The sequence below is a fragment of the Scyliorhinus torazame genome, chromosome 14, assembly GCF_047496885.1.
Source record: "Scyliorhinus torazame isolate Kashiwa2021f chromosome 14, sScyTor2.1, whole genome shotgun sequence".
In the NCBI taxonomy this organism is placed as follows: domain Eukaryota; kingdom Metazoa; phylum Chordata; class Chondrichthyes; order Carcharhiniformes; family Scyliorhinidae; genus Scyliorhinus; species Scyliorhinus torazame.
In genome coordinates, this window is record NC_092720.1 from 129621103 (window position 1) to 129645939 (window position 24837).

Consider the following 24837-nt stretch of genomic DNA (forward strand, 5'->3'; position numbering starts at 1 on the left):
CCCTTCTTCAGACCTGGTGCCCAGAGTTGGACGCACTGTCCCAGCTGGGCCGAGTTAGTGTTTTATATTGTTATTATACTGTAGGCCTCTGATATAAAGCTCGGGGTTCCAGATGCTTTCTTCAGTCCTCCATGCACAAACACTCTCTTGGCCTTGCACCCTGTTTAAAATTATACGATTGAGCTGGTGTTGTCTCTCCTCCACCTTCATGTCAAAATATGTTTCACATGTTTTCTGTGTTGAATTTTATCTGCTATGTGCCTACCCATTCCACCAACCAACTATTTACTCCTTGAAGCCTATTGCTATCTTCCTCCCTGTTTACTAAGCTCCAAGTCTCATGTTGTCCGCAAATGTTGAAATCGCGCCCTGCACCCCCAAGTCTTTAATGTACATCAAAAACAACAGTGGTCCTGGTGAACTCTGGGAAAAACCACTGTATGCCCTCCCTGCCCTCTCCTTCCAGTATGTCAAAAAAAAGCCATTCACCGTAACTCTGCTTTTTGTACCCCTCAATCATTTTAGTACCTCTGCTGCCATTGTCCCTTTTATCCCATTGGTTTCAGTTTTGTCACCAAGATCATTATGTGTCATTTGTCAAACCCCTTTTCAAAAGTCCAGATCCATAACATCAACTACACTGCCCCTATTCACCCTTCTTGAAATGAAATGAAAATTGACAAGGCCCCAGCGGAGCAGAGGCTGCTCTCCCCTTTGTGTGAGAGAGAGAACTGACAGATGTTGATTTAACCTGAGGGTCACCACATCCCAGGCAAGAGGTAAGGTTAACAAAGCGGGGCCTTCATAGAACATAGAACATAGAATATTACAGCGCAGTACAGGCCCTTCAGCCCTTGATGTTGCGCCGACCTGTGAAACCACTCTAAAGGCCATCTACACTATTGCCTTATCGTCCATATGTCTATCCAATGACCATTTGAATGCCCTTAGTGTTGGCGAGTCCACTACTGTTGCAGGCAGGGCATTCCATGCCCTTACTACTCTCTGAGTAAAGAACCTACCTCTGCCATCTGTCCTATATCTATCTCCCCTCAATTTAAAGCTATGTCCCCTCGTGCTAGACATCACCATCCGAGGAAAAAGTCTCTCACTGTCCACCCTATCCAATCCTCTGATCATCTTGTATGCCTCAGTTAAGTCACCTCTTAACCTTCTTCTCTCTAACAAAAACAGCCTCAAGTCCCTCAGCCTTTCCTCATAGGATCTTCCCTCCATACCAGGCAACATTCTGGTAAATCTCCTCTGCACCCTTTCCAATGCTTCCACATCCTTCCTATAATGCGACGACCAGAATTGCACGCAATACTCCAAATGCGGCCGCACCAGAGTTTTGTACAGCTGCAACATGACCTCATGGCTCTGAAACTCAATCCCTCTACCAATAAAAGCTAACACACCGTACGCCTTCTTAACAACCCTCTCAACCTGGGTGGCAACTTTCAGGGATCTATGTACATGGACACCGAGATCTCTCTGCTCATCCAAACTGCCAAGAATCTTACCATTAGCCCAATACTCTGTCTTCCTGTTATTCCTTCCAAAATGAATCGCCTCACACTTTTCTGCATTAAACTCCATTTGCCACCTCTCAGCCCAGCTCTGCAGCTTATCTATGTCCCTCTGTAACTTGTAACTTCTTCCGCACTGTCCACAACTCCACCGACTTTAGTATCATCTTCAAATTTACTCACCCATCCTTCTACGCCCTCCTCCAGGTCATTTATAAAAATGACAAACAGCAGTGGCCCCAAAACAGGTCCTTGTGGTACATCACTAGTAACTGGACTCCAGTCTGAACATTTCCCATCAAACACCACCCTTTGTCTTCTTCCAGCTAGCCAATTCCTGATCCAAACTGCTAAATCACCCTGAATCCCATGCCTCCGTATTTTCTGTAGTAGCCTACCTTGGGGAACCTTATCAAACGCTTTACTGAAATCCATATACACCACATTTACCCTCATCGACCTGTTTGGTCACCTTCTCAAAGACCTCAATAAGGTTTGTGAGGCACGACCGACCCTTCACAAAACCGGGTTGACTATCTCTAATCAAATTATTCCTTTCCAGATGATTATACATCCTATCTCTCATAAACTTTTCCAAGATTTTGCCCACAACAGAAGTAAGGCTCACTGGTCTATAGTTACCTGGGTTGTCTCTACTCTCCTTGAACAAGGGGACAACATTTGCTATCCTCCAGTCTTCTGGCACTATTCCTGTAGACAAAGATGACTTAAAGATCAAAGCCAAAGGCTCAGCAATCTCCTCCCTAGCTTCCCAGAGAATCCTAGGATAAATCCCATCCGGCCCAGGGTACTTATCTATTTTCACACTTTCCAGAATTGCTAACACCTCCTCCTTATGAACCTCAAGCCCTTCTAGTCTAGTAGCCTGAATCTCAGTATTCTCCTCGACAACATTGTCTTTTTCCTGTGTGAATACTGACAAAAAATATTCATTTCGTACTTCTCCCAGCTCAACTTCCCACTACTGTCCTTGACTGGCCCTACTCTTACCCTAGTCATTCGTTTATTCCTGACATATCTATGGAAAGCTTTAGGGTTATCCTTGATCCTACCTGCCAAAGACTTTTCATGTCCCCTCCTGGCTCTTCTTAGCTCTCTTTTGGTCCTTCCTAGCTAACTTGTAACTCTTGAGCGCCTTAACTGAACCTTCATGTCTCATCTTTACATTAGCCTTCTTCTTCCTCTTGACAAGTGTTTCGACTGCTTTAGTAAACCACGGTTCCCTTGCTCGACCACTTCCTCCCTGCCTGACAGGTACATACTTATCAAGGACACGCAGTAGCTGTTCCTTGAACAAGCTCCACATTTCCATTGTGCCCATCCCTGCAGTTTTCCTCTCCATCCGATGCATCCTAAGTCTTGCCTCATCGCATCATAATTGCCTTTCCCCCAGATATAACTCTTGCCCTGCGGTATACACCTTTCGCTTTCCATCACTAAAGTAAACGTATTCGAATTGTGGTCACTATCACCAAAGTGCTCACCTACCTCCAAATCTAACACCTGTCCTGGTTCATTACCCAGTACCAAATCCAATATGGCCTCGTCTCTCGTTGGCCTATCTACATACTGCACACATTGGACAAAAACAGACCCATCTAAAGTACTCGAACTATATCGTTTCCAGTCAATATTTGGAAAGCTGAAATCCCCTGTAACAACTACCCTGTTGCTTTCGCTCCTATCCAGAATCATCTTTGCAATCCTTTCCTTTACATCTCTGGAACTTTTCGGAGGCCTATAGAAAACCCCTAACAGGGTGACCTCTCCTTTCCTGTTTCTAACCTCAGCCCATACTACCTCAGTAGACGAGTCCTCATCAAACGTCCTTTCTGCCACCGTAATACTGTCCTTGATTCCCCCTCTTTTACCACCTTCCCTGAGCTTACTGAAATATCTAAACCCCGGCACCTGCAACAACCATTCCTGTCCCTGCTCTATCCATGTCTCCGAAATGGCCACAATATCGAAGTCCCAGGTACAACCCATGCCGCAAGTTCACCCATCTTATTCCGGATGCTCCTGGCGTTGAAGAAGACAAACTTTAAACCACCTTCTTGCCTGCCGGTACACTCCTGCAACTTTGAAACCTTACTCATGACCTCACTACGCTCAACGTCCTGTATATTGGAGCTACAATTCAGGTTCCCAAGCCCCTGCTGAACTAGTTTAAACCCTCCCGAAGAGCATTAGCAAATTTCCCCCCCAGGATATTGGTACCCCTCTGGTCCAGGTGTAGACCATCCCGTTTGTAGAGGGCCCACCGACCCCAGAATGAGCCCCAATTATCCAGAAATCTGAAACACTCCCTCCTGCACCATCCCTGTAGCCACGTGTTCAACTCCTCTCTCTCCCTATTCCTCGTCTCGCTATCACGTGGCACGGGTAACAACCCAGAGATAATAACTCTGTTTGTCCTAGATCTAAGTTTCCACCCTAGCTCCCTGAATTCCTGCCTTACATCCCTATCCTTTTTCCTACCTATGTCGTTGGTACCTATGTGGACCACGACTTGGGGCTGCTCCCCCTCCCCCTTAAGGATCCCGAAAACACGATCCGAGACATCATGCACCCTGGCACCTGGGAGGCAACACACCAACCGCGAGTCTCTCTCGTTCCCACAGAATCTCCTATCTATCCCCCTAACTATGGAGTGTCCAAAGATTAATGCTCTACTCCTCTCCCCCCCTTCCCTTCTGAGCAACAGGGACAGACTCTGTACCAGAGTCCTGTACCTCATGGCTTACCTCTGGTAAGCCGTTCCCCCCCCCCCCCCCCCCCCCCCCCCCAACAGTATCCAAAGCGGTATACTTGTTACTAAGGGGAACAACCACAGGGGATCCCTGTACTGACTGCTTCCTCCCAGCACCTCTCACCGTCACGCATCTATCTTTATTCTTCAGAGTAACTACATCCCTGAAGCTTCTATCTATGACCACCTCTGCCTCTTGAATGATCCGAAGTTCATCCAGCTCCAGTTCCCTAACGTGGTTTCTGAGGAGCTGGAGATGGGTGCACTTCCCACAGATGAAATCAGTAGGGACACTGACGGCATCCCTCACCTCAAACATTCTGCAGGAGGAACATTGCACTACCTTCCCTGCCATCCCCATTAGATTAAAAAAGAAAGAAAGAGCTTACCTGTTATTCACTCCCCTTCTCAGCAAGCACTCACTCGGCAACCTCTGCCACCCGCACGATAAAACCTGAGGGAAAATACAAGAAAAAAAAACTACTTACCAGTCACCAGCCAATCCCTTACCTGCAGGTTGTGACTTCACGGTTCAACTTCTTTCTACTTCTATCGAACCTTCCTCTTGATCTTTACAGCAGTTGGGTTTTTTTGGTTAGAGGAGGGGGTAGGGAGGGAAACACTGAGGAAATGTTTCGGGTTTAAGTGTCAATTGATAACAGCTCCTCCGCAAACCACCTTCAAGTTAAGGTGAGCACAACAGACGTATGCAAACTGCCCCCGCAACAGCCAATCAGCAGCTCCGCTCTACTGCCCTCTGCTGGATGCTTGTCTTCACTTGAACAGCTAGGGCCTCTTGCTCAGGTACACCTTCAAGTTAGGGTGAGCACCACAGACCTATGCAAATTGCCCCCGCAACAACCAATTAGCAGCTCCCGAATACGGGAATTGAACAAGCGCTGTTGGCATCACTCCCCATCTCGAACCAGCCAACCAAGCTAACTGACCCTATTCTTCCGATTACCTCAACAAAAACTCAATCAAGTTAGTCAAAGAGAATTCCTCCTTTACAATCTGCATCGGATCTAATTTATTAATCTCTGCTTCTCCAAGAGGCTGTTCACTTGGCCTGGGTTAATGTTTCTCAGAACTCCCCCTTCACCCACATTAACTAACTGCCCGTGATCGCCAGCTTTATCCTGCCCCACTTTCTTTGTTTTCCAGTTCTCTGGCACCTCCCCTGTATCCGAGGAGGATTGGGAGATTGTGGTCGGATCCTCCCCATTTTCCACACATACTTTCCTCAGCATTCCAGGATGGTCCCAGCCACACAGGGTGACTTACCCACTTATGGTACTGCTCGTCTTTCTAATCCCTCCTCATTACCTCATTCAGTTTTTGACACCCTTGTTGTTACCTTGGCTCTAGTTCCGCTTCCATGGCAGACACCGATACAAAGTACTAATTTAATAACTCAACCAAGCCCCCTGATCCACCAATAGATCTCCATTGCAGTATCGAATAAGCCTCACCACTCTGGCAACGCTTTTACTGTTAATCCGTCAATGGGATATATTTGGATTCCCTGGAATCTCAACCACCAATCCATTCTCGTGCTATCTCTCTGCCCCTCTTATTTCCTGATTTACTTTTCCTCTAGTTTTTTAGATTTAGACTGACTCTCCCCTGTAGGATCAACCTGACGTCTGTCGTACATTCACTTGTCAGCTCATCCTACTCATAGAGTCATAGATATTTACGGCATGGAAACAGGCCCTTTGGCCCAGCTTGTCCTTGCCGCCCAGTTTTTATCACTAAGCTAGTCCCACTTGCCCGCATTTGGCCCATATGCCTCTATACCCACCCTTCCCATGTAACTGTCTAACTTTTTTTTAAAGGAAGATATTGTACTCTCCTCGAGCACTGCCTCTGGCAGCCCGTTCCAGATGCTCACCACTCTCTGTGAAAAAAATTCTCCTCTGGTCACTTTTGTATTTCTCCCCTCTCACCTTAAACCTATGCCCCCTAGTTCTAGACTCCTCTACCTTTGGGAAAATATGTTGACTATCTACCTTATCTGCTCTTCATTATTTTATAGACCTCTATAAGATCACCCCTACGCCTCCTGCGCTCCAGGGGAAAAGGCCCCTGTATCTCTACTGATGTTAATCCAGCTCCCTCGCACTGTCACTCAGTAATCCCTCTCCCCAGCATCCTGAGTTACTGACTGTATCTCTACTGATGTTAATTCAGCTCCCTAACATGTCACTCAGTAACCCGTCTCCCCCATCACCCTGTGTTACTGACTGTACCTCTACTGATGTTAACCCAGCTTCCTCACACTGTCACTCAGTAATCCCTCTCCCCCAGCATCCTGAGTTACTGACTGTATCTCTACTGATGTTAATTCAGCTCCCTAACATGTCACGCAGTAACCCGTCTACCCCAGCACCCTGTGTTACTGACTGTATCTCTACTGTTGTTAATCCAGCTCCCTCACACTGTCACTCAGTGACCCTCTCCCCAGCATCCTGTGTTATTGACAGTATCTCTACTGCTGATAATCCAGCTCCCTCACACTGTCAGTAAATCCTCTCCCCCAACACCCTGTGTTACTGACTGTATCTCTAATGATATTAATCCAGCTTCACTCACACTGTCACAAAGTAACCCCTCTCCCCCAGCACCCTGTGTTACTGACTGTATCTCTAATGATGTTAACCCATTTCCCCCACACTGTCACTCAGTAACCCCTCTCCTCTGGCACCCTGTATTACTGACTGTATCTCTACTGATTTCAGTCCAGCTGCCTCGCATTGTCACTAACCTCTTTCCCCAGCACCCAGTGTTACACACTATCTCTCCTGATGTTAACCCAACTCCCTCACACAGTCACAAATAGCCCCTCACCCCCTGCACCGTGTGATACTGACTGTATAACTAATGATGTTAATCCAGCTCCCTCACACTGTCACACAGTAACCCCTCTCCCCCAGCACCCTGTGTTACTGACTGAATCTCTACTGATGTTAATCCAGCTCCCTAACATGTCACTCAGTAACCCGTCTCCCCCATCACCCTGTGTTGCTGACTGTATCTCTACTGATGTTAATCCAGCTTCCTCACACTGTTACTCAGTAATCCCTCTCCCCTAACACCCTGAGTTACTGACTGTATCTCTACTGATGTTAATTCAGCTCCCTCACATTGTCACTCAGTAACCCCTCTCCCCAGCACCCTGTGTTACTGACTGTATCTCTACTGATGTTAATCCAGCTTCCTCACACTGTCACTCAGTAATCCCTCTCCCCTAGCACCCTGAGTTACTGACTGTATCTCTACTGTTGTTAACCCAGCTCCCTCACATTGTCACTCAGCAATTTCTATCCCTTACACCCTGTGTTTCTGACTGTATCTCTACTGTTGTTAATCCAGCTCCTTCACACTGTCACTCAGTAACCCTCTCCCCCAGCACCCTGTGTTATTGACAGTATCTCTACTGCTGATAATCCAGCTCCCTCACACTGTCAGTAAATCCTCTCCCCAGCAACCTGTGTTACTGACTGTATCTCTAATGATATTATCCAGCTTCCCTCACACTGTCACTCAGTAACCCCTCTCCTCCGGCACCCTGTATTACTGACTGTATCTCTACTGATTTCAGTCCAGCTGCCTCACACTGTCACTAACCTCTTTCCCCAGCACCCTGTGTTACTGACTATCTCTACTGATGTTAACCCAACTCCCTCACACTGTCACAAAATAACCCCTCTCCCCCAGCACCCTGTATTACTGACTGTATCTCTAATGATATTATCCAGCTTCCCTCACACTTTCACTCCGTAACCCCTCTCCTCCGGCACCCTGTATTACTGATTGTCTCTCTACTGATTTCAGTCCAGCTGCCTCGCACTGTCACTAACCTCTTTCCCCGTGTAATTGACCGGGTTAACATCAATGGAGATATAGCTCTACCTTTGTCACTCTGTAACTTCTCGCAGGGAATCCTGTTACTGACTCGCCCCAAAGACAGCATGTTTGTGCCTGTGCTCTTGTGGCAAGGACTGCGGACAGTGCGGGTGCAGGGAACCTACCTTCAGAACAGCTGGATTGGAACAGTGCCCAGTTTGTTCATCACTTCCTTGTTGTACTGCACAACCTAGTGAGCTTTGAGCAACATACAGTTTGGAAGCAAAATCCTGTTAAATATCTGGACTAAAGGAAGTGCAGGCACTTGAGTAGATTTTTTACAGAAGTTATTGGGTTTTCGGTCATTTTTAACAGCTTATTGATTTTATTAACCCGCCAATCACAAACAGAAATAATGAGTGTTATTTGGTAGTGAGCAGTCCTGAAGTGATACCCACTAACTAGGCCTGATCCTAATTGAGTCTCGTGTGTTCTGGGCCCAGTGCTTGCCGGCCCGGTCAAGCGTGAGAATTTTGATTGGAAGATGAAATCTTCATTAACTTACAGTTTGATCGATTTGATTTGATTAAACTTTCAGCTAAATCCTTCAAAATGACCAGTTATGTCAGTTTTCGGTGATGTGGATTGTGCTGGTTGTCGGTGTTTGTTACGTGTGGGGTGTGGTGATTCACCATTTGGTTGTGCCTTGGCGGCCCGGCCTCATGAGAAGTTGATACCGCTCGGTTATCATGGGTCAGCCACAGGGGGACAGGGTGCGAGGTAGGGAACAGGCAGCAGAGGGTGGAAGATGGGTGACTAGCTAGGAAAGTTTGGAATGATCATAACTCAAAATCATAAAAGGCCAGGGGGATAGAAAGACTTGCGTTGATGCAATCTCCCAGTGATGTACTCCTGAAGTGTAAAACTTTCTGTGGCATAGAAAATGTGATCTTTCGTAGTATCCCTACAGTGCAGAAGGAGGCCATTCGGCCCATCAAAAGAGCACCCTACCCAGGCCGACTCCCCCGCCCTATCCCCGTAACCCCACCCGAAGGGGCAATTTAGTGTGTCCAATCCACCTAACCTGCACATCTTTGGACTGTGGGAGGAAACCCTCGCAGACACGGGGAGAATGTGAAAACACCACAGCCACCGGAGATTGGAATCAAACCCGGGCCCTGGAGCTGTGAGGCAGCAATGCTAACCACTGTGCCACCCCGATAGTCAATTTCAAACAGCATGACTTCATCCACTGGGATGAAGTAGATAGACATCCTCTGTTCTCATAGGTGGAGGGATCGCGAATCTGTGGGCACCGGTTTATGGTAATTGGTGAAAGAAGCAATGGCGACATGAAGGACTACTTATTTTACACAGCGAGAGGTTACGATCTGGAATGTGCTGCCTGGGAGTGTGGTGGGGGAAGATACAATCGTGCTATAAAAGGAGAATTATCTGAAGAATAATAATTTTCAAGGCATGGGTAAAAGGTGGGTGGGTGGGACTCGGCGCGTTGCTCTTGCAGTGAGCTGGCCGAGGTACAGCGAGCCGGCCGGGGTACAGCGAGCTGGCCGGGGTACAGCGAGCCGGCCGGGGTACAGCGAGCCGGCCGGGGTACAGCGAGCGGGCCGGGGTACAGCGAGCCGGCCGGGGTACAGCGAGCCGGCCGGGGTACAGCGAGCCGGCCGGGGTACAGCGAGCCGGCCGGGGTACAGCGAGCCGGCCGGGGTACAGCGAGCCGGCCGGGGTACAGCGAGCTGGCCGGGGTACAGCGAGCCGGCCGGGGTACAGCGAGCCGGCCGGGGTACAGCGAGCCGGCCGGGGTACAGCGAGCCGGCCGGGGTACAGCGAGCCGGCCGGGGTACAGCGAGCCGGCCGGGGTACAGCGAGCCGGCCGGGGTACAGCGAGCCGGCCGGGGTACAGCGAGCTGGCCGGCCGGGGTACAGCGAGCCGGCCCGGGTACAGCGAGCCGGCCGGGGTACAGCGAGCCGGCCGGGGTACAGCGAGCTGGCCGGCCGGGGTACAGCGAGCCGGCCCGGGTACAGCGAGCCGGCCGGGGTACAGCGAGCCGGCCGGGGTACAGCGAGCCGGCCGGGGTACAGCGAGCCGGCCGGGGTACAGCGAGCCGGCCGGGGTACCGCGAGCCGGCCGGGGTACAGCGAGCCGGCCGGGGTACAGCGAGCTGGCCGGCCGGGGTACAGCGAGCCGGCCGGGGTACAGCGAGCCGGCCGGGGTACAGCGAGCCGGCCGGGGTACAGCGAGCCGGCCGGGGTACAGCGAGCCGGCCGGGGTACAGCGAGCCGGCCGGGGTACAGCGAGCCGGCCGGGGTACAGCGAGCCGGCCGGGGTACCGCGAGCCGGCCGGGGTACAGCGAGCCGGCCGGGGTACAGCGAGCCGGCCGGGGTACAGCGAGCCGGCCGGGGTACAGCGAGCCGGCCGGGGTACAGCGAGCCGGCCGGGGTACAGCGAGCCGGCCGGGGTACAGCGAGCCGGCCGGGGTACAGCGAGCCGGCCGGGGTACAGCGAGCCGGCCGGGGTACAGCCAGCCGGCCGGGTTACAGCGAGCCGGTCGGGGTACAGCGAGCCGGCCGGGGTACAGCGAGCCGGCCCGGGTACAGCGAGCCGGCCGGGGTACAGAGAGCCAGCCCGGGTACAGCGAGCCGGCCCGGGTACAGCGAGCCGGCCCGGGTACAGCGAGCCGGCCGGGGTACAGCGAGCCGGCCGGGGTACAGCGAGCCGGCCCGGGTACAGCGAGCCGGCCGGGGTACAGCGAGCCGGCCCGGGTACAGCGAGCCGGCCGGGGTACAGAGAGCCAGCCGGGGTACAGCGAGCCGGCCCGGGTACAGCGAGCTGGCCCGGGTACAGCGAGCCGGCCGGGGTACAGCGAGCCGGCCGGGGTACAGCGAGCCGGCCCGGGTACAGCGAGCCGGCCGGGGTACAGCGAGCCGGCTGGGGTACAGCGAGCCGGCCCGGGTACAGCGAGCCGGACGGGGTACAGCGAGCCGGCTGGGGTACAGCGTGCCGGCCCGGGTACAGCGAGCTAACGCACCACCTACTGTGTTGTAAGCAGCAAAGATAGAAATGACCAGATTATTTTTTTGATACTGGAGTTGATTGATGGATAAACATTGGCTGGAACATCAGTGGGACGTGATCGCCCTGATATTTTTGGAATAGGACATGGTATTGATATCTAAACAATCAGCTGGCAGGACAGTGCCTCGACGTTTTATTACAGAAAAGTATGGTATGGGGAATGGTATGGTATGGGGCGTACAGTATTGTATGTGGGGGTCCAATTTAGTATGTGGGGGTGCAATGTAGCTTGTGGGGGTGCAGTATGGTATGGGGAGGGTGCAGTATGGTATGGGGAGAGCAGTATGATATTGGGGCACAGTATGGTAAGGCAGGTGCAGCATAATACATGGGATGCAGCATAGTATGTGGGGTGCAGTATGGTATGTGGCCAATAGGAATACTATCCCACCAGAGTCGACCAATGATGTTGCTCTTTATGTGATGAGGTTCTTTTTAAGATATGATGTTATGTCCCAACAGCGTCGCCAATACTGTGGGTGTTTCTGTTTCTCTTACTGAACCACAAGGCTTTCCCGTATATCGGTCAAATGATCACACAACCAGTTAGTCAGTTCAGGTTCAAAGATGGTTTATTTACACACAAGGGTTACTTCGACATGCAAGCACAATGTACTACAAGTTATTTGTATATCAGCTACAATAACCTACACTTAACTTCAGGCGACCGGCGCTGTGCAGATTGATAAGGCCTTTATCTTGATCTGGTTTGAAGAAGTGGCTCTGTCTCTGCTGGGCTCATCCATCAGGTAGCGATCGTTGGTCTTGAACTTGGCTGTCTGGTCGTTTTGCTGCAGTTGGGCTGGCACAGGCCGGGTCCAAAAGAGGCAGAACACATGTCTGTGTCCCCTTTTATCCCTCTGGGATTTTGCGCTCTTTTGGGCGGTCCTTAATCTTGGACCCAATAATTCGACAAGCTTCGATCACTGCCTTCGATTTCGGCCAATAAAGGGGTGGGTGCCTTGGTGGCTGGGCGGGTCCTGAGCGGTCAGTGACCTTGGCAGTTGGGCTCTCTGAGTAAAGGGAGTGGTGCCGATCAGTCTGTGGCTGTACCGGTTTCTTGAGTGCAGCCCCATTGTTCTGGGGAAATGGGCCATTAGAATGCAAACGAACGGGGTTTTGATCAGGTCTAGCTACCTGCGTTTCAAATACACAGAAGCCCAGTATCTGTCTGAGTCCTGGGTTGGCCATAATTCCCATGGTCCTTTGCAGGTGCCATCTCAGATGGTTACAGGTATGTGAGGTGCAGTATGATATGTGGGGTGCAGTATGGTATGGGGGCACAATATGGTATGTGGGGTGCAGTATGCTATGTGGCGCGCGGTGTGGTATGTGGAGCGCGGTGTGGTAAGTGGAGCGCAGTATGGTACGTGTGAGTGCAATATGGTATGAGGCGCGCGGTATGGTATGAGGCGCGCGGTATGGTATGAGGCACGCGGTGTGATATGAGGCGCGCGGTGTGGTATGAGGCGCGCGGTGTGGTATGAGGCGCGCGGTGTGGTATGAGGCGCGCGGTGTGGTATGAGGCACGCGGTGTGGTATGAGGAGCGCGGTATGGTATGAGGCGCGCGGTGTGGTACGAGGAGCGCGGTATGGTACGTGGAGCGCGGTGTGGTATGTGGAGCGCGGTGTGGTATGAGGAGAGCGGTGTGGTATGTGGAGCGCGGTGTGGTATGTGGAGCGCGGTGTGGTAAGTGGAGCGCAGTATGGTACGTGTGAGTGCAATATGGTATGAGGCGCGCGGTGTGGTATGAGGCGCGTGGTGTGGTATGAGGAGGGCGGTGTGGTATGAGGAGCGCGGTGTGGTACGAGGCGCGCGGTGTGGTATGAGGAGCCCGGTGTGGTATGAGGCGCGCGGTGTGGTATGAGGCGCGCAGTGTGGTATGAGGCGCGCGGTGTGGTATGAGGCGCGCGGTGTGGTATGAGGCGCGCGGTGTGGTATGAGGAGCGCGGTGTGGTATGAGGAGCGCGGTGTGGTATGAGGAGCGCGGTGTGGTATGAGGAGCGCGGTGTGGTATGTGGAGCGCGGTGTGGTATGTGGAGAGCGGTGTGGTATGAGGAGCGCGGTGTGGTATGAGGAGCGCGGTGTGGTATGAGGAGCGCGGTGTGGTATGAGGAGCGCGGTGTGGTATGAGGAGCGCGGTGTGGTATGAGGAGCGCGGTGTGGTATGAGGAGCGCGGTGTGGTATGAGGAGCGCGGTGTGGTATGAGGAGCGCGGTGTGGTATGAGGAGCGCGGTGTGGTATGAGGAGCGCGGTGTGGTATGAGGAGCGCGGTGTGGTATGAGGAGCGCGGTGTGGTATGAGGAGCGCGGTGTGGTATGAGGAGCGCGGTGTGGCATGAGGAGCGCGGTGTGGCATGAGGAGCGCGGTGTGGCATGTGGAGCGCGGTGTGGCATGTGGAGCGCGGTGTGGTATGTGGAGCGCGGTGTGGTATGAGGAGCGCGAGGAGCGCGGTGTGGTATGAGGAGCGCGGTGTGGTATGAGGTGCGCGGTGTGGTATGAGGCGCGCGGTGTGGTATGAGGAGCGCGGTGTGGAATGAGGAGCGCGGTGTGGAATGAGGAGCGCGGTGTGGAATGAGGAGCGCGGTGTGGAATGAGGAGCGCGGTGTGGAATGAGGAGCGCGGTGTGGAATGAGGAGCGCGGTGTGGAATGAGGAGCGCGGTGTGGAATGAGGAGCGCGGTGTGGAATGAGGAGCGCGGTGTGGAATGAGGAGCGCGGTGTGGAATGAGGAGCGCGGTGTGGAATGAGGAGCGCGGTGTGGAATGAGGAGCGCGGTGTGGAATGAGGAGCGCGGTGTGGTATGAGGAGCGCGGTGAGTTATGAGGAGCGCGGTGTGGTATGTGGAGCGCGGTGTGGTATGAGGAGCGCGGTGTGGTATGAGGAGCGCGGTGTGATATGTGGAGCGCGGTGTGATATGTGGAGCGCGGTGTGGTATGAGGAGCGCGGTGTGGTATGAGGAGCGCGGTGTGGTATGTGGAGCGCGGTGTGGTGGGAGGAGCGCGGTGTGGTATGAGGAGCGCGGTGTGGTATGAGGAGCGCGGTGTGGTATGAGGAGCGCGGTGTGGTATGTGGAGCGCGGTGTGGTATGTGGAGCGCGGTGTGGTATGTGGAGCGCGGTGTGGTATGAGGAGCGCGGTGTGGTATGAGGAGCGCGGTGTGGTATGAGGAGCGCGGTGTGGTATGTGGAGCGCGGTGTGGTATGTGGAGCGCGGTGTGGTATGTGGAGCGCGGTGTGGTATGTGGAGCGCGGTGTGGTATGTGGAGCGCGGTGTGGTATGTGGAGCGCGGTGTGGTATGTGGAGCGCGGTGTGGTATGCGGAGCGCGGTGTGGTATGCGGTGCGCGGTGTGGTATGCGGAGCGCGGTGTGGTATGCGGAGCGCGGTGTGGTATGCGGAGCGCGGTGTGGTATGCGGAGCGCGGTGTGGTATGAGGAGCGCGGTGTGGTATGAGGAGCCCGGTGTGGTATGTGGAGCCCGGTGTGGTATGAGGAGCCCGGTGTGGTATGTGGAGCGAGGTGTGGTATGCGGAGCGCGGTGTGGTATGCGGAGCGCGGTGTGGTATGCGGAGCGCGGTGTGGTATGAGGAGCGCGGTGTGGTATGCGGAGCGCGGTGTGGTATGCGGAGCGCGGTGTGGTATGCGGAGCGCGGTGTGGTATGCGGAGCGCGGTGTGGTTTGAGTAGCGCGGTGTGGTATGAGGAGCGCGGTGAGGTATGCGGAGCGCGGTGTGGTATGCGGTGCGCGGTGTGGTATGCGGAGCGCGGTGTGGTATGCGGAGCGCGGTGTGATATGCGGAGAGCGGTGTGGTATGAGGCGCGCGGTGTGGTATGAGGCGCGCGGTGTGATATGTGGCGCGCGGTGTGATATGAGGCACGCGGTGTGGTATGCGGAGCGCGGTGTGGTATGCGGAGCGCGGTGTGATATGAGGCATGCGGTGTGGTATGTGGAGCGCGGTGTGGTATGCGGAGCGCGGTGTGCTCTGCGGAGCGCAATATGGCATTGAGGGCGCGGTGCGGTATAGAGGGTGCAGTATGGTATGTGGGGTGCAGTGTCGGGGTATAGGGACACTGAGTAACCCACACCACATGACTTATGTAAAATGTTATTTGTTTTCCAGTTACTGAGAGTCAAGATTTGGAATCTGAGGAAGATGAAGGTGAGTTCCAAGCAAAATTCATTCATCAACTGGCCAAGCGAAACATATTAAACAATGAAACTGACCCCTGAGAACCTGCCCGATCGAAGGTGGCATGTTCACAAATCCTTTTCTTACCTCAATTGGATGGTGCAGCACTGATCCACACAGACCTGTCTCCCTGTCTCTCGCACTCTCTCTCCCTGTCTCCCACGCTCTCTCTCTCCCTGTCTCCCTCGCACTCTCTCTCCCTGTCTCCCACGCTCTCTCTCTCCCTGTCTCTCACACTCTCTCTCCCTGTCTCCCACGCTCTCTCCCTGTCTCTCGCGCTTTCTCTCTCCCTGTCTCCCACGCTCTCTCTCTCCCTGTCTCTCGCGCTCTCTCCCTGTCTCCCACTCTCTCTCCCTGTCTCCCACGCTCTCTCTCTCCCTGTCTCTCGCACTCTCTCTCCCTGTCTCCCACGCTCTCACCCTGTCTCTCGCGCTCTCTCTCCCTGTCTCTCGCACTCTCTCTCTCTGTCTCCCACGCTCTCTCTCTCCGTCTCTCGCGCTCTCTCCCTGTCTCTCTCGCGATCTCTCTCCCTGTCTCTCGCGCTCTCTCCCTGTCTCTCTCGCGATCTCTCTCCCTGTCTCTCGCACGCTCGCACTCCCTGTCTCTCACGCTCTCTCTCTCCCTGTCTCTCGCGCTCTTTCTCTCCCTGTCTCTCACCCTTCTCTCTCCCAGTCTCTTGTGCTCTCTCCCTGTCTCTCACTCCCTGTCTCTCGTGCTCTCACTCTCCTTGTCTCTTGCGCTCTCTCTCTCCATGTCTCTCGCGCTCTCTCTTTCCCCCTCTGTCTCTCATGCACTCTCTTCCCCTCTGTCTCTCGCTCTCTCTCTCTCTCTCTCTCTCTCTCTCTCTCTCTCCCCCCCCCTCTGTCTCTCGCTCTCTCTCTCTCCCCCATGTCTCTCACGCTCTCCCTCTCCCCCTCTGTCTCTTTCACTCTCTCAGCCGGCCGGGGTACAGCGAGCGGGCCGGGGTACAGCGAGCGGGCCGGGGTACAGCGAGCGGGCCGGGGTACAGCGAGCCGGCCGGGGTACAGCGAGCCGGCCGGGGTACAGCGAGCCGGCCGGGGTACAGAGAGCCGGCCGGGGTACAGCGAGCCGGCCGGGGTACAGCGAGCCGGCCGGGGTACAGCGAGCCGGCCGGGGTACAGCGAGCCGGCCGGGGTACAGCGAGCCGGCCGGGGTACAGCGAGCCGGTCGGGGTACAGCGAGCCGGCCGGGGTACAGCCAGCCGGCCGGGGTACAGCGAGCCGGCCGGGGTACAGCGAGCCGGCCGGGGTACAGCCAGCCGGACGGGGTACAGCCAGCCGGCCGGGGTACAGCCAGCCGGACGGGGTACAGCGAGCCGGACGGGGTACAGCGAGCCGGCTGGGGTACAGCGTGCCGGCCCGGGTACAGCGAGCTAACGCACCACCTACTGTGTTGTAAGCAGCAAAGATAGAAATGACCAGATTATTTTTTTGATACTGGAGTTGATTGATGGATAAACATTGGCTGGAACATCAGTGGGACGTGATCTCCCTGATATTTTTGGAATAGGACATGGTATTGATATCTAAACAATCAGCTGGCAGGACAGTGCCTCGATGTTATATTACAGAAAAGTATGGTATGGGGAACAGTATGGTATGGGGCGTACAGTATTGTATGTGTGGGTGCAATTTACTATGTTGGGGTGCAATTTAGCTTGTGGGGGTGCAGTATGGTATGGGGAGGGCGCAGTATGGTATGGGGAGAGCAGTATGATATTGGGGCACAGTATGGTAAGGCAGGTGCAGCATAATACATGGGATGCAGCATAGTATGTGGGGTGCAGTATGGTATGTGGCCAATAGGAATACTATCCCACCAGAGTCGACCAATGATGTTGCTCTTTATGTGATGAGGTTCTTTTTAAGATATGATGTTATGTCCCAACAGCGACGCCAATACTGTGGGTGTTTCTATTCCTCTTACTGAACCACAAGGCTTTCCCGTATATCGGTCAAATGATCACACAACCAGTTAGTCAGTTCAGGTTCAAAGATGGTTTATTTACACACAAGGGTTACTTCGACATGCAAGCACAATATACTACAAGTTAAACTACACCTAACAACTACAATAACCTACACTTAACTTCAGGGCGACCGACGCTGTGCAGATTGATAAGGCCTTTATCTTGATCTGGTTTGAAGAAGTGGCTCTGTCTCTGCTGGGCTCATCCATCAGGTAGCGATCGTTGGTCTTGAGCTTGGCTGTCTGGTCGTTTTGCTGCAGTTGGGCTGGCACAGGCCGGTCCAAAAGAGGCAGAACACATGTCTGTGTCCCCTTTTATCCCTCTGGGATTTCGCGCTCTTTTGGGCGGTCCTTAATCTTGGACCCAATAATTCGACAAGCTTCGATCACTGCCTTTGATTTTGGCCAATAAAGGGGCGGGTGCCTTGGTGGTTGGGCGGGTCCTGAGCGGTCATTGACCTTGGCGGTTGGGCTCTCTGAGTAAAGGGAGTAGCGCCGATCAGTCTGTGGTTATATCGGTTTCTTGAGTGCAGCCCTATTGTTCTGGGGAAATGGGCCATTAGAATGCAAACGAACGGGGTTTTGATCAGGTCTAGCTACCTGCGTTTCAAATACACAGAAGCCCAGTATCTGTCTGAGTCCTGGGTTGGCCATAATTCCCATGGTCCTTTGCAGGTGCCATCTCAGATGGTTACAGGTATGTGGGGTGCAGTATGATATGTGGGGTGCAGTATGGTATGGGGGCACAATATGGTATGTGGGGTGCAGTATGCTATGTGGCGCGATGTGTGGTTTGTGGAGTGCAGTATGGTACTTGAGAGTGCAATATGGTATGAGGCGCGCGGTATGGTATGAGACACGCGGTGTGGTATGAGGCGCGCGGTGTGGTATGAGGCGCGCGGTGTGGTATGAGGCACGCGGTGTGATATGAGGTACGCGGTGTGGTATGAGGCGCGCGGTGTGGTATGAGGAGCGCGGTGTGGTATGAGGAGCGCGGTGTGGTATGAGGCACGCGTTGTGGTATGAGGAGCGCGTTGTGGTATGAGGAGCGCGGTGTGGTATGAGGCACGCGTTGTGGTATGAGGCACGCGTTGTGGTATGAGGCATGCGGTGTGGTATGAGGCACGCCTTGTGGTATGTGGAGCGCGGTGTGGTATGAGGAGCGCAGTGTGGTATGAGGCACGCGTTGTGGTATGAGGCACGCGGTGTGGTATGAGGAGCGCGGTGCGGTATGAGGAGCGTGGTGTGGTATGTGGAGCGCGGTGCGGTATGTGGAGCACAGTATGGTACGTGTGAGTGCAATATGGTATGAGGCGCGCGGTGTGGTATGAGGCGCGCGGTGTGGTATGAGGCGCGCGGTATGGTATGAGGCACGCGGTGTGGTATGAGGCACGTGGTGTGGTATGTGGAGCGCGGTGTGGTATGTGGAGCGCGGTGTGGTATGCGGAGCGCGGTGTGGTATGCGGAGCGCGGTGTGGTATGCGGAGCGCGGTGTGGTATGCGGAGCGCGATGTGGTATGCGGAGCGCGATGTGGTATGCGGAGCGCGGTGTGGTATGAGGCGCGCGGTGTGGTATGCGGAGCGCGGTGTGGTATGAGGAGCGCGGTGTGGTATGCGGAGCGCGGTCTGGTCCGTGGAGCGCGGTGTGGTATGCGGAGCGCAATATGGCATTGAGGGCGCGGTGCGGTATAGAGGGTGCAGTATGGTATGTGGGGTGCAGTGTCGGGGTATAGGGACACTGAGTAACCCACACCACATGACTTATGTAAAATGTTATTTGTTTTCCAGTTACTGAGAGTCAAGATTTGGAATCTGAGGAAGATGAAGGTGAGTTCCAAGCAAAATTCATTCATCAACTGGCCAAGCGAAACATATTAAACAATGAAACTGACCCCTGAGAACCTGCCCGATCGAAGGTGGCATGTTCACAAATCCTTTTCTTACCTCAATTGGATGGTGCAGCACTGATCCACACAGACCTGTCTCCCTGTCTCTCGCACTCTCTCTCCCTGTCTCCCACGCTCTCTCTCTCCCTGTCTCTCGCGCTTTCTCTATCCCTGTCTCTCGCGCTCTCTCTCCCTGTCTCTCTCACTCTCTCTCCCTGTCTCCCACGCTCTCTCCCTGTCTCTCGCGCTCTCTCTCCCTGTCTCTCGCGCTCTCTCTCCCTGTCTCTCGCGCTCTCTCTCCCTGTCTCGCTCGCGATCTCTCTCCCTGTCTCTCGCACGCTCGCACTCCCTGTCTCTCACGCTCTCTCTCTCCCTGTCTCTCGCGCTCTCTCTCCCTGTCTCTCGTGCTCTTTCTCTCCCAGTCTCTCGCGCTCTCTCTCTCCGTCTCTCGTGCTCTCACTCTCCTCGTCTCTTGCACTCTCTCTCTCCGTCTCTCGCGCTCTCTGTCTCCATGTCTCTCGCGCTCTCTCTCTCTCTCCATGTCTCTCGTGCTCTCTCTCTTTCCCCATCTTTCTCTCATGCACTCTCTTCCCCCTGTCTCTCGCGCTCTCCCCCCCCGTCTCTCGCGCTCTTTCTCCCAGTCTCTCATGCTCTCTCACTGTCTCTCGTGCTCTCTCCCTGTCTCTCGTGCTCTCTCTCCGTCTCTCGTGCTCTCTATCTCCGTCTATTGCGCTGTCTCCCTGTCTCTCGCGCGCTCTCTCTCCCTGTCTCTCGCGCGCTCTCTCCCTGTCTCTCGCATTCTCTCTCTCCCTGTCTCTCGTGCTCTCTCTCGCCCTGTCTCTCGTGCTCTCTCTCTCCTTGTCTCTTGCGCTCTCTCTCTCTCTCTCCCTGTCTCTTGTGCTATCTCTCTCTCTCCTTGTCTCTCGCGCTCTCTCTATCCGTCTCTCGCACTCTCTCTCTCTCCCTGTCTCTCGTGCTCTCGCTCTCCTTGTCTCTCGTGCTCTCTCTCTCCCTGTCTCTCATGCTCGCTCTCTCCCGCTGTCTCTTGTGCTCTCGCTCTCCTTGTCTCTCACACTCTCTCTCCCTGTCTCTCGTGCTCTCGCTCTCCTTGTCTCTCGTGCTCTCTCTCTCCCTGTCTCTCATGCTCGCTCTCTCCCACTGTCTCTCGTGCTCTCGCTCACCCTCTGTCTCTCGCGCTTTCTACCCACCTCTCGCTCTCTCTTTCCCTCTCACGTTCTCTCCCCCCCTGTCTCATGTGCTCTCTCTCCTCCTCTGTTTCTCGCGATCTCTCTCTCTCTCCCTCTGTCTCTCGTGCTCTCTGACTCCCTCTGTTTCTTGCACTCTCTCTCTCCCTCTGTCTCTCGCTCTCTCCCTCTGTCTCTCATGCTGTCTCTCTTGTCTCTTTCTCGTGATCTCTCTCGCACACCCCCTGTCTCTTGTACTCTCCCTCTCTCCCCTGTCTCTCGTGCTCTTTCTCTCTCCCCCTCTGTCTTTCCTGTTCTCTCTCTCCCTCCTGCTCTCTCACACTCCCCGCCTCCCTGCTCAGCGACTCTCTGACTGTTTGTATCAATGACTATCCTGCAGATTTGGAGAGTTCTTTAGACCGGAAGCAGCAACTTCTAGACACCTTGCGACAGAATCCAAAATACATCAAACAGTTTCGCCCCATCCTGGAAGAGACACTGGAGGAGAAGCTGGAGACTATGGGTCTCAGAAAGGTATGTGTGAGAATGGGTGAACATAGCGACTGCGAAATGGGCAGCAACGTGAGTGGGTAAAATGTGGAAGGCCGGCATTCGACGTATTTTTTCCCATTAATCGAGGTTAATCAACTCACAGCAATCATTGAATTTTGCTGTTTGTTTCGATGCTGGGGAATTAATTATTGCTCTTTTCTGCTGTCTTGGTTCCCATTCATACTCAAGCTGCAGAGACAAAGGCCCAAATCACTCCCTTACCAGGAGGCTCACTCCCTGCCTCTGACCGCAGTTTCACAGAGAGAGACTCTCCGATTCGGTGACTTGTTTCTAACTCGGGGCGCCATAGCTAGTGCAGGATTTTTACATTTTTTCCTTTCTCTCCCTTCTTAGAAACCTGGTTTAGAGGCGCAAATTGTAACAGAAACCACTTTAGAGTGCAAGGTGCAATTGGGGGAGGCGAGGGTTTAAATTTAGCGCAGTCGCCCCACCACACGCGGTGTGAGTGGAGGCAATGGACAGATCGGGAGTGGAGCAGGGCCCCAGCTGTAGTTTAACCCTCTCCAGCTGTGGAGGATGTATGATGCCCTCTATCCCTGCAAAGAATTCTTCCCGTTCTCTCCTGTTTCTTCAACCTCCAACATATGTTGCCCTGAGTTTTGCGCCCCGCTCCCTCCCTCCCCGTGTTTGTGCTGGAGCTCCGGGCACCCCCGCCCAGGTCCTCCACCCCCACCCAGCCACCTCCCAGCAGCACATCACAACCAACCCTCTCTGCAAACCCCCCGAGTCACAGGCAATAGGCTCAGATTCCCTCATGGCTCCAATCAGCAAACTGACTGAGGAGTGGGCATTCGCTGCAGCAACCTCTCAGAATGTGGGCGAGGCCAGCATTTAATGTCCATCCTTCATTTTCCCCTGAGTGTGATGTTTGGGATTTCTTCTTGAACTGCTGCGTTTCACCTGTAAAAGTTATGACGGTGTGTGACTTGGGGCTGATGGGTGTTTCCTTTCCCCTGCTGCCCTTGGGGCCCCTCGTAGGTAGAGAGTTTAGCCTGGATTCATAATGTATAACGAAAGCTGCAAACCTCACCTGCTAACACGCTAATGGCACCTGCTAACATGCTAATGGCACCTAACATGCTAATTGCATGTGCTAACATGCTAACAACATGCCAACAGCTTGTGCTACCATGATAGCTGCGTGCTACCGTGCTAACGGCATGTGCTAATGTACTAACTGCATGTGCTACCATGCGTGTGCTAACTGCGCGCGTGTGCGTGTGTGTGTGTGTGTGTGTGTGTGCTGTGGAATCTCTGACCCTGTGTAGTTGCTCAACACTGTATGAGCAAAGGGTAATTGCAAGTTTCTGGAGGCATTGGCCCCTGTCTGGGATCATTGGGTAAGTGGTGACCTTTTTCCTACTGCTCCCTGCAGCCGGTGGCCTCCCCGCCAGGCGTCACAGCTTTAACAGACATGTGGACTTTTGGTTGCAGGGGTCAAAGGGAATTCCTGTCCAGATGCTGAAGAACCTGAGTTTAATGGTGGGGAAACAACGCGAGGGCAAGGCCAGGCACTTCCGCGAGTTTGCCAACCTTCGGAAGCAGTTTGCAAAGGTCGTGGTCGAGAAGGTCAAAGAGAAGCAGCGCAGTGAGGGTTATACTTCTTCTCCTCCACCCCGATCAGGTACTGTGCGATTTTGTGATGTACCCAGACGCAACCAGCCCACCCTCTCTTCAAATCGATCAATTCCCATCCACCTGCTTCCCCCCACCGTCCCTCAGCCTTTCCTCAGGATAGGTCTCAGTTATCACCTGAGTAATGACACTGCGCTGGACTCTCCCTCTCACTGCTAACCTCCTCATCTCTAACTCTGGTCCTGACCAAAGGGAAGGACCTGCCTGGATCAGCTGTGCTTGAGTTCCATTCACAATCTGAAATCTCGGGCAAGTCTCTCCCTTGATGGAAAGAAAGCAAATGTGTTGCTCTATGAGGAGTCATTAAGTTTTCTTCATATAAAATGCACGCATTAACACACAGTGTTTAAATGGTATTGGCTGGCTGGGCTTTAGGAGGGTCTGGTCAAGGAGTGACATCCGAGAGGTGTGAGACAAGGGGGTGACTTTCTCCCCGCCTTAATACCCGCCAGTTTGTGCTGAGCTCAGAATGGCCACGTGCTCAGTCTTGAACAGGACGGCCTACTTTTGGGGAGGGTGGTGAGGGGACATGGGCAGTGAACAGACTTGCTTTCATTCCCGTCTGCTGTTAGTTGAGCAGTTTTATCATTGCCCGTGCACTGCTCCAATCTGTATATTTGTGCAGTTGGTCTTGGGCCTGTGCTTTCAGGCCCATTTCATGCAACTGCACTGCCCCTTGAAGTGATTTTTCTTTAAATTTGTGAGAGTATTTACAAAGGAAAACTCGCATTAGACAGGTTAGCATCTGAGCTACACAAGTCGGGGACAGGAATAAAACAGAGGATGCTCGTAAAATTCAGCAGGTCTGCAAGTATCGGTAGGGAGAGAGAAAACAGAGTTAATGTTTCAAGCCCATCTGGCTTTTCGTCAAAACTATGAAGAGAGGGGCAAGATGTGCTGGATTATATACTTAATGGGTTGGCGTGGTGTGGGTATTGGAGGAACTGGAACAGCGATTATTAAGGGCAGGGAGAGATTGCGATGAAGATGTAGCAAACCTACAAACAAGCGAGAGATGGCAGGGAGGGCGTTGGAGGGAGTGTTTTTGCATTGCGACCCATAAAACGTATGGAATTTTTGTTTGCAAAAAAGGGGATTAAGGTGGAGGAGAAAGGTCACAGTCGGAACTCAGTGTTGATTTCTGAGGGCCGTAACGTGCCCAATGGGAAAATGAGATGTTGCTCCTCCAGCTTGCGTCGGGCTTCGCTGGAGCATTGCAGCAGGCCAAGGGCAGATGCGTGGGCATCAGAGCAAGGTGCTTAGTGAGGATGGATGCAACGGGAAAGCTTGGGCCATGGTTATGGGCTGATCAAAGGTGTTCTGCAAAGCGTTTACTTTCCCCAGTGTCATGGAGGAGGAGGAGGTTAGAATTTGGAGGGTCTGTGCAGACTGGGTGGGCTGAATGGCCTCCTTCTGAACTGTAGGGACTCTATGGATTCTGTGTCAGGAGGTTTTCCTTCAAGCAGAGCATGATGGATCTGTGGACCACGTTGACGTAGGGAAGGGTATCTTTATATTGGAAGCAGTTCATACGTGGTCCACGAGGCAGATTTCTGGGATGTCTTCTGAGGAAACGTTGGGCAGGTTGGGCCAATGTACATTGAAGTTTAGCAGAATAAAACGTGGGGTGGAATTCTCCCCCAAAAAAGACTGTGTGTATTTCCGGGTGAGAAAATCGGTGCCGGCTGCCTCGGCACGATTCACATCGTGATCATCTGGCACTTAGTAATTTTTTTGGAGCAGGGGCGGGTTTTGCACCGGGCTCCCCGATCAGTGATTCCCGCCGGCCTTGTGCTGCGGCAGCGGGGCCGGGAGGAAGAATACCAGAAGCCCGGAGAATCCAGCTTGCAACTGAACCAGCGCATTTAAATGCTGATTTACATATTCTAACCTGGTTCACGCCCGGTGAGGGCAGGTTACGTATGCTGCAGCGGGCCAGGACCATCGCGCACTGGTCGGTGCCCAGTGCGAACCCCGAATAGGGGCTCTCCCGATATTCTCCCGACATAGTGAGATGTGCGCTGGGCACAACGCGGTCAGAGAATCACGCTCATAATCTTATTGAAACAAATTCTGAGGGGTATTGACAGGGTGGATGCTGTGAGGATGTTTCCTCTAGTGGGGGAGTATGG

The 24837-nt window shown here is 53.5% G+C and overlaps 1 protein-coding gene across 7 annotated transcripts in view; it reads left to right on the forward strand.

Annotated features, from left to right (window-relative positions):
- dzip1l (DAZ interacting zinc finger protein 1-like) overlaps positions 1–24837 on the forward strand; it is a 368643-nt gene that overhangs the window by 83167 nt on the left and 260639 nt on the right. For all 7 annotated transcript variants that reach the window (XM_072474904.1, XM_072474902.1, XM_072474905.1 and 4 more), the window contains 4 exons: positions 15370–15408; positions 19216–19254; positions 20898–21031; positions 22505–22694. In XM_072474904.1, the coding sequence (XP_072331005.1) occupies positions 15370–15408; positions 19216–19254; positions 20898–21031; positions 22505–22694 (402 nt within the window). The remainder of the gene's footprint in view (positions 1–15369; positions 15409–19215; positions 19255–20897; positions 21032–22504; positions 22695–24837) is intronic.